Source organism: Oncorhynchus gorbuscha, linkage group LG19, assembly GCF_021184085.1.
Source record: "Oncorhynchus gorbuscha isolate QuinsamMale2020 ecotype Even-year linkage group LG19, OgorEven_v1.0, whole genome shotgun sequence".
NCBI classification, from domain to species: Eukaryota; Metazoa; Chordata; class Actinopteri; order Salmoniformes; family Salmonidae; genus Oncorhynchus; species Oncorhynchus gorbuscha.
The window spans coordinates 61,667,600-61,677,857 of record NC_060191.1 but is presented as its reverse complement, the minus strand read 5'-3'; the positions used below and the strand labels follow the sequence as shown (position 1 = coordinate 61,677,857).

The 10,258-nt window shown below is 39.1% G+C and overlaps 1 protein-coding gene across 1 annotated transcript; it reads right to left on the bottom strand.

The window, feature by feature from the left end:
- Positions 1–2,884: 2,884 nt before the first annotated feature.
- LOC124006402 (forkhead box protein L2-like) lies at positions 2,885–8,195 on the bottom strand. Its single transcript, XM_046316398.1, has one exon. The coding sequence runs from the start codon at positions 7,801–7,803 to the stop codon at positions 6,886–6,888; it is 918 nt and encodes a 305-aa protein (XP_046172354.1). The 5' UTR covers positions 7,804–8,195; the 3' UTR covers positions 2,885–6,885.
- Between the last annotated feature and the right edge of the window lie 2,063 nt (positions 8,196–10,258).

Genomic DNA, 10,258 nt, shown 5'->3' with positions numbered 1-10,258 from the left:
TAAAAAATATAAATAAATAAATCAGCGTCTACCACTGGGATTGAAGATACAACCTTCGGATCCGGAGTCAAAGGACTGTTTTTGACACCCTGGGTTGACTCCTCTTGCTCAGTATCATTTCGTTTCTCCAAATGTAACATTTTGAAGTTAAGGTTTGGGATATAATTTTTTTTAAAGTATACCACTGGGATTGAACATGCAAGTTTAGGCATTCATTCCCAAAGGTTAAGTTAAGGGTTAAGGTTTGTCCACAACTCCCAAAACACAAGCCTACTTGAAGGTAATAGCGCTCAGTGTTGCCTCTAGTGGCTGGTTTTTAAGGTATTTCCTGACTACTTCAAGACATGGACAGAGGTCCAATTTCCAAGTCAATCTTGAGCGATATGCTTGGTGTGTTATACTGTACCTGCGCATACAATGTTATTGGGTCTGGTTTTATGCACAGACATACAGTGCCTTCAGAAAATATTCACACAAAGTGATTTTTTTCCCGCATTTTGTTGCGTTACAAAGTGGGATTAAACATGATTTAATTGTTGATTATTTTTTGTCAACGATCTACACAAAATACTCTGTAATCTTAAAGTGGAAGAATTTCTAACGTTTGTAAAAATAGAAAATACATTCAAAACTAAACATCAATATATCTTGATTACATACAGTAAGTATTGAACTCCCTGAGTTAAAATCACCTTTGGCAGCGATTACAGTTGGCAGGGAGCTTTCCACAGTCTCTAAGAGCTTTCCACACCTGGATTGTGCAACATTTACCCATTATTATTTTTTAAATTCTTCAAGCTCTGTCAAATTGGTTTTTATGTCTTGCCATAGATTTTCAAGCAGATTTAAGTCAAAACTGTAACTTGGCCACTAACTTGGCCATTCACTGTCTTCTTGGTAAGCAACTCCAGTGTAGATTTGGCCTTCTGTTTTAGGTTATTAACATGCCGAAAGGTGAATTCATATCCCCAGTGTCTGGTGGAAAGCAGACTGAACCAGGTTTTCCTCTAGTATTTTGCCTGTGCTTAGCATCATTCCATTTCTTTTTGTATCCTGACAAACTCTCCAATCCTTAATGATTAAAAGCATACCCATAACATGGAACCACCACTATGCTTGAAAATATGGAGTAATACTCAGTAATGTGTTGTATTAGATTTGCCCCAAACATAATACTTTGTATTCAGTACAAAAAGTACATTTTTTTGCAGCATTACTTTAGTGCCCTGTTGCAAACAGGATGCATGTTTTGCCAATTAGGTTAGTATTGTGAAGTAACTACCATTAACAGCCATTAAACTCTGTAACTGTTTTAAAGTCAACATTGACCTCATGGTTTCTTCCTCTCTGGCATCTTAGTTAGGAATGACGCCTGTAACTTTGTAGTGACTGGGTGTATTGATGCACGATTCAAAGTGCAATTATTAGCTTCACAATGCCTAAAGGGATATTAAGTGTCTGCTTTTTATTACATTTGTACCCATTGTATTTTTACCCATCTACCAATAGGTGCCCTTCTTTGCAAAGCATTGGAAAAGCTCCCTGGTCTTTGTGGTTGAATCTCTGTTTGAAATTCACCTCTCGACTGATGGACCTTACACAGAAGACATAGTCATTCAAAAATCATGTGAAACACTATTATTGTACACAGACTGAGTCCATGCAACTTATTTTGTCACTTAAGCACATTTTTACTCCTGAAATGCTTATTGACTCAAGACATTTCAGCTTTTCAGTTTTCATTAATTTGTAAAATTTCTAAAAACATAATTCCACGTTGACATTATGGGGTATTGTGTGTAGGCCAGTGACCCCCCCCCCCCCAAAAAAAAAAAAATATATATATATATATTTTAGATTCATGCTGTAACACAACAAAATGGGGGGAAAGTCAAGGGTGTGAATACTTTCTGAAGGCAATGCATACTGTACGAACAGTAATCTAAAAGAGAAAGATCTATTGCAACATCTAAAGTAGGCCTAAAATGCATTGGTCATGTCTTTGTCAAAGCATGTACTCAACAAATGTAAATAAACAAAACGCAACTCTACGGTTGCATGTGCAAGGACATTGTTTTACACGACATGTTCGGGTCCTCTATACCGATACTCAGACATACTCAGAATCCTGTTCCAGCTCATATCATCAACATGAATGTTGGTTGTGGAATTGTAACAATTAATACAACATATTGTATGTTGAATGTTGAAAATAGCGATGATAACAATTAGAATTATTATACTATTCTAATATAGGCTATCATAATAATAATTTTACGAATGTATTAATACGTTCAGGTGGATAAATAGACAAAGCAAGATATTAATTACATATCCATCGTTGGCTAAATGTAGGCTAATCTCCGAGGATGGTTCATTTACCAGGTCGCTGACAGCATGCCTTATTGTTCGTGAAACGTATTTATTAATTTAAGAAGCATGTTTAGAATACACTGGCCTTTCATACGCGCCCTTGTCTCCTTGTTGTTTACAAAACATGAATGTGAAGAAACAGAAAATATACACAGTTAGGTCTTCATTCCAACCATGTCGCACAGGATGGAGATGTGTCAAAATGCTGTGCGCGCGCTGCTCATCCAGCGCGCTAAACAGAGAGACTTACCAGGTACAGTAAATACATCTGTGGGATGGAGCGCCACGTGGCTTCAGTGAGCTTGAATCAGTGCACAACTAACAACTCATTAGTCTATGTCTTTGAACGACTGTTTGTTCTTTTTCTTCTTTGCTGAGGTGGTTTTAGTCCCTAAGTTAAATAAAAATGTGTATTAGGGTGCACAGTTGGATGACTTATATATAGGTTCATTTTCCAGGCCTAATTAATTCAGTCTTCTAATTATTCATATGAGTATTATGACACATTGAGTTGTTTATCATGTTTATTTATTTATATCCTACAAAGATTTGTTGAATTTATCTTCTGCTATAACAACATAAATTACACATGACATTTCACAACAAGCATTTTTCCTCCATTCTAGGCTATGGCTAAATGCATTGACTTTCGTTTGTGGGTCGAAGCGATTTATTCTCTGATATTCAAAAGACATTAAATGACTATTTGTTTAGGTTAAAAATAACAAATTGGTCGCTTGGTTGTCTGTGTTTAAACGAGAGTTGTTATACACATAGTTCATTCAATACGCTATATAGGCTCTTATGCATATATATTCTCCAGTTATGGAATACGCCCACAAAGAAAGCTAAAAACGTTAACCATTATGGTTTCTGTTGGGCTGCATATATGTACATTTAGCCTCATACACATGTGATTACAAAGGCGGGCTAATGCGTTACACCAATCTTTTCAACCGAGGCCCTTCAGCTGAAAGTAAAACGATGCAAAAGTGGCACCAGGCCTGTTGATAAACATGCACCTGCTGATAGTATGATAACTGCTTTATATACCATGGCTGTTTATCAACAGTGCTTCAAGGCATAGACTATAACTGGGAAAACACTATATGGGTCAATAAGTCATGAGTTTAATTTTCATTATAATCATCTTCTCCAAGCGTACAAACGACAAGGACATGTATTCTTTTCGTGACTCACCTTGCCCGCACAATGAATAACGAATTAAGGAAAGGGTCACAATATACTCTGTGCGCATCACATATGCATCCATACAAGCATATCAAGCAAACAAGTATTTGCTTATAATATATTAATGGCAACTTGTGCTAACTTGTATGTATAAAAATCCTTACATCATCGTTGTAAAAACGTTTTAAACCATACGATAGTCACCCGATAACTCTTCGAGTATGAACCTGAGTGTTAGGAAATGGATAATAGGTGGAAGAGGGTTGAGAATAGACGTGTATTGAAAGCTTCTCACTCGTCACCACTTCTCTCTTTTCAAGAGCGTCACTGCCCCAAGGGTTGGCAACCGCCCTCGTGGGCCTCACGAGGAAGTGCACGTAGGCCGACATCTGATTCAGCGCGTTCAGACAAAAACGACAGGGTTGGATAGACGTGTGTAAAGTTATAGCATCATTCTCCAGTGATAGACCATAGCAATTTAGGCATCAACATGAAACATCGTTTCAATCTATGCGGATGTATTTGTTTTGTAGCCTGTAGGTCGGTTAAATGTAGGGATTGTAGAGACTGAAATACGTTTTAAACGTTCACGACACGTCATATTGCCTAGAGGCTTAGGTTTTATGTTTTATGTTTTGTTTAGCAAAAGATGTTGGAAAACAGTATGGTGCCATCCATTACTTTGCGCTCAACCCAGCCCACTCACACGTCACTTGTCTTAGCTCATTTGTAAGAAATGGTCTTAGCTCATATGTAAGAAATGGTCTTAGCTCATATGTAAGAAATGGTCTTAGCTCATATGTAAGAAATGGTCTTAGCTCATATGTAAGAAATGGTCTTAGCTCATATGTAAGAAATGGTCTTAGCTCATATGTAAGAAATGGTCTTAGCTCATATGTAAGAAATGGTCTTAGCTCATATGTAAGAAATGGTCTTAGCTCATATGTAAGAAATGGTCTTAGCTCATATGTAAGAAATGGTCTTAGCTCATATGTAAGAAATGGTCTTAGCTCATATGTAAGAAATGGTCTTAGCTCATATGTAAGAAATGGTCTTAACTCATATGTAAGAAATGGTCTTAGCTCATATGTAAGAAATGGTCTTAGCTCATATGTAAGAAATGGTCTTAACTCATATGTAAGAAATGGTCTTAGCTCATATGGATACAAATAGCTTGATTTCCAGCAGATAAGCCAACAAAGGTCTAGGCTATATCAATTGAAAATATTTGGCCAAGGATAATTTAGTCGAATATCTGGACAACCCAACTGATAGCCAAGCAACGTGTAAGACACGTCAGTCCCCGTCAATCTTTAGATAAGAATCGTGCAGTAATGGTAAACTACATAGTGTAACAGAACATTTGTTTCGGGTGGATGGCAAAATGATTTCGAATTCATCCATGACCAAACTCCTTAGTTCACCAAATTCACCTTATTGTAAATGATAATAACAGGCCATAATAATAATCATAATAACAATAATAATAACGTTCATTTATAATAATAATAATACAGTAATAATAATCAAGTGCCACTGAGCAATTATGCATGAGCAGTTGATAAGCACACAGAGAAAACCCTCCATGCTCCTTGGAAAAGCTCACTGAGCTGAAGCCACAATTCGTTTAAACACATAATGGAGGTTAGCCTACATCATATGGGGATAATGATTAAATGGAATGACTGGGATGGCGACCCTTAACTTCTGCAGCATCTGTTTCTGCTAAGCATTCGCCCTCGGAACAACGACTGCCAAAATACCCTCTGAAGTTCACAACGTCTTCTTAAACACGCACAGCTTTTACTTTGATTTTCTCTCTTCAATTGTTGCACTCTGCTGACAAATGAGTTGCCGTAGATGTATTTGGTAACTCGAATAATGAATGTAGACTATTCAGATAAAGCAGAAGTTCACGCTTTCATTTTGGCCAAAAGTTGTAATGCATGCAATTTCCCAGAGCAGGCCACGAGGTGTTTCCATGTGTTAAGCAACAGGGTTGGCACTGGAATCAAATTAAGGTCTAATTAATAGCTTAGCAGTTCAAATGGTTTAGAATTAAACTGCATTTTCCAAAACTACTTTCGAACTGAAGAATATATATTTAGTGTAAAAAACTGAAATATCCAACCAACTACCAGTAAACTAAACTTTAGCTAAATCTGCTAGATATTTGGAGATGTTTTACGCAAATGATTTACATGGCAAAAATGTTGAAATAACTGGAATTTAACATGAACATTTTCAAGACAAAAATACACATTCGGGTTTAGACCTAAGTGAACAACTTTCACGGATAGAATTCCAATGAACTTCATCTGTGGAATGTATAGTTCTAAGCTTACGTTGCAAGCCGGATAATAACGGCCATGCATTTGTTTAGTGATAGACCACATAATAATAATATTAATAATAATAATAATGAACATAATATTATCGTTAATAATTGTTGAAATTTGTGGTTTAGACAATACCGTTTTTGCAAAAAAATAACGATTAATTAATGACCAATGTTTTACGTTGAAAGAAATACAAGTTTATTAAGAAATTCAAAATACTAGAAAAAGAGGGAAAAGTGCTAATTTAACATGGTCCCAACATGAATGAGACAAAAATAATTACGATTATAAAAAACAAGAAAGGTTAAAAAAAAATCTGGCACTGGACTGAATGTTATCGGAAACCAAACCATCTCTATCAGAGGTCACGAAGCCTAAAAAGTCGATGACCCCCCGAAGTAACACATCTTTGGTATTGCTCCTTCTGACGGTGCTCTATCTCCCCCCCTGCATCCCGAGTAAGAACTGTGACACGGTAATAAAAAAAATAAAGACAGGCTAAAGAATCAACATTTCACCTGGTTTTGCTGGAGTCCGCTCAGTGCACTATACTGGTTGAAATACGTAGGAGTTCTAATTCAATTATCACTCGTTCAGGTGATGTTTAAAATTCCAAGACAGGGAGAGGGTTTTGTTTGTTTTGTTTTCATGGAATTCGTATCCCCGCGAAAAGGGAACTGGCCGGATTTGACAAATATAACATACAATAGCACGGCCTTCTGTCCAATGCAACAAAAAGTTATGCTACCTCGTGCTTAGTTGTGACCAATTAATCTCACAATTTACCGTTTTTGAAAATTCTCTCACCATCCCCACTTGGATGTCTTTCCATATGAATGTTCAGTACATTATTTGGATCAAAAGAGCCCGTCATAGTATTGTCTCTTCAAAAATAATTTTGTTTCTGTTTTGAATACACAGGAATTGACTTATTGTCTTTCTCTCACAAGAGTCCATTTTACAAGTGGCCCTCTGGTAAACTCTAAATGTCAATCCTCGTGTGTAACGCGGAGTGTTTGCTCTCGTGATCCCAATACGAACAGTGCATCATGGAGAGCTCCGTAGGCTGGCGGGAGCAGGCGAACTGCAGGCCACCTCCGTTGCTGGAGGAGACCGGGGGCGGCGCAGCGGTCGCCGGGCTCAGCTGCTGGGCATGGTGAGCGTGCGGGTGGTGGTGATGGCTCATGCCGTTATAAGAGTTCACCATGCTGGGGAGACCCATGCTCTGCACCCGGGAGTACGGGTTGTACGAGGAGGGAGCGGACAGGCCTTTCACATTTACTGGACTCACGTTGCCACCGGCCATCTGACAGGAGGTGTAGGACATCGGGGTGGGCGGTTGGCCCAGCGACCACGAGTTGTTCATGAAGCTGGACTGCAGGTACTTTGGAGGGGACAGGTAGCCGTACCCATCACCGCCGAAGAGTGATTTCCCGGGCTGGAAATGGGTCGGTGGAGGTCTGAAGGGACGTTTCATTCGACGTCTCCTTCTGTAGTTTCCCTTCTCGAACATGTCCTCGCACGCCGGGTCAAGGGTCCAGTAATTCCCCTTTCTCTCGCCGCCTCCCTCGCGAGGAACTTTGATGAAACATTCGTTCAGACTCAAGTTATGCCGGATACTGTTTTGCCAGCCTTTCTTGTTTTTCTCGTAGAAAGGGAATTTGGTGATTATATACTGGTAAATACCAGATAGAGTCAGGCGCTTCTCTGTGCTCTCCCGGATGGCCATGGCAATGAGAGCCACATACGAATATGGTGGTTTTTGAGACGGGTCCGTTTTCTCCGAACTCTTTTCCTGGACCGGTTCCTCCTTCGGTCGCTCCTTGTCCTTCGCGGCGTTGGTGTCGTGGACCATCAGGGCCATTGCGTCATCCTCTGGGTTTTGGTAAGTGTCCATCATTGCGCACACCAAAACAAAAACAGATCCAGCACAAATGCAGAACAACAAACGCGATTAACTAACACTTGCAGAAAATGATATTAGCCTTAGCACCTCAAAATGGACTCCAATACAAAACTCTGACGCTGCCTTCTTAACGTTTAGCGCGCAGAGAAATCCGAGTTTTGAGCCACAGTTTGTGACTTGTTATGCACTAGCCTCTCCTCTAGAACATACTTTCTCCCAAACTGGTTTGTGATGGAAGCGCAGCTCAGGTTGTGGTTTGATTCCTCTCTTAGCCCAGCCCTTTTGGCTTTTTTCCCCCCACAGGCAGGCGGTAGGCCTGCTAGTGGCGGTAGCTCTCCAGTGCGTCGTGCGACGTACTGCTCTGTGATTTGAGCGCATTAGACGAGTTCCGCCTCTGTTGGTTTACAGCTGCGTGGTGAGGAATCTCTCTTGTCTGCCCACTTCACATGATCAAATAAATATTCCTATTCACACACGGTACAAAAATCACATGTGTTATAGTGGGGTTTAGACAATATACCACTCATTGCAAATGATTAGGAAACAGCTTAGAGAAAAGTTAGTGTGTCAAATAAACATGATTAAGAGGAAGAGAACTTCAAGGTACCGTAAATAATTTCATGAATTTCAATGACATTTAAAAGCACTTGTTGCATGGGACAGAGTTATATTTGACAAAATAGCCAACTATTACTTCCTGTATTTATGTTGACTTATAGTTAGTTTGTACAAAATAATAGCCTATCGACTATTCATAACTGATACTATTTTTGTTTGCATGGACTGCACTTTTCAATATTGTCCAATGATAAAACAAGGTAGGCCTAATATAAATAGTATTTTCAGCTATTGTAAGTAAATATCCTCGGCCTATATCCTCAGATTTACCTCAATATGTTTCTGCATTCCGTCTGACATTAGCTACTGACCGCTTGTCCGCAGCAGCCGCAGAAAACCTGGATTGATAGTGCCGCTTAATTAGCAGGCGTTGTGGTGGAGGTGTATGGAGGGGGTATACATTTCCCTGGCCACCCATGTGGGTCCCGTCGACTTTTTCCGGGATGGTATTTCCGTGCTATGAGAGTTTACGCAGGTGGAACAGCATTGGCATGTGTGTCATCGCCCGCCACCAGCCCACAGTCTGGACCCGGCCGGTCGCTTGTAGAGAAGTCCCGGCTCTCCTCACCGGGGAACAGCTGAACAGCAGTAAGAGCCAACCGTCTATCAGCGCGCAATTACTTGAGGATACAGAGGGCAGCTTCCAGCGCTAAAAGAAATACTTTTCTCAGGTTCCTGATGATTGTTTTCACATATGTTTTTGGACCATAAACATATGCTGAAAATATATGACTAATTGTGTCTAGTTCAGATAGCGTTGACACAATAAACGAAGTGCTTACTTTTACTGTAAGAGTACTTTTAAAATGGGTGTCAACTTATACAATTGCAATGAAATAAAGCATTATCATACACAGTCTCTCATAGGCCTACAATGCATAGAAAGGCCAATCAAATCTTAGATTTCTGTATGAGTGTGGAAAAATGCACCAAATAAGTGTAGGAACGTATTTTGTTGATACATAAAATGTGTTTGGGGATATCATTTCACCAAAATGCCCAAACATTCGTTTTCACAAAGATTACAAATATATTTTGGATAGCAAACACACATGAAAGTCGAGGATACAGTTTGTTGGTTTTATTATTTTAAATGGAGGTGAATACAGGCCTATACTTAATTTACGTTCTACTCTAACAAAGTGACACAGATGCGGTAAAGTGGTTTTTAAGTGAGTGAAAACAAAGAAGACACCACAAAACTTGATCCTTTCGTTGGGCAGTGCTGACAGTGCCCGTGTGTTTAGTAATACCTCGTGATTTGGAGAGTTGTTTAGTCTTCTTTATTGTTGCGGAGAAAGGGTGGTCTCTTCTGTTCCCATGCGCCCAACTCCATGATGATTAGAAGATGGAACACACATTGATAGAGAGAAGAGAAATTGCTGAACGGTCAACAATCATAGATATTTTTATACAATCATTTTGTTATTATCATATTGTTATTAAACAATCAGTAATAACAACAGTGGCAGTAATGTCTATTGCACAATAACACCAATGACTGTAATAACACCATTCGAATACCAGTAGGTCGACTTAAGGTTCAGAAGGTTGAAGAAAACGAAAAGAAAACGATAAAAAAAAACGTTTTGGAACATCGTGGGAAGGAAAACAAAATAGAGCATTTCAAAACAATGTTTAAAAGGCTACAAAGTCTCAAACTCAAGGCTAAAATTGTAGATCTGTTTTAATAACTGTTTTTGTTAAAACTGGACTATTTTGAAAAACGATTTAGCATTCCTGTGACAATAAATAACGTATTGTTGCCTAGGTCAGGACTTGTCTATGCCCTGCATGGTTTACAGTCGGAACGCTTTTTGATTTTAAGGAA

What these genes read in the sequence shown, in the direction of transcription:
- LOC124006402 (XM_046316398.1), bottom strand. Translation starts at nt 7,803, where the DNA reads ATGATGGACACTTACCAAAACCCAGAGGATGACGCAATGGCCCTGATG.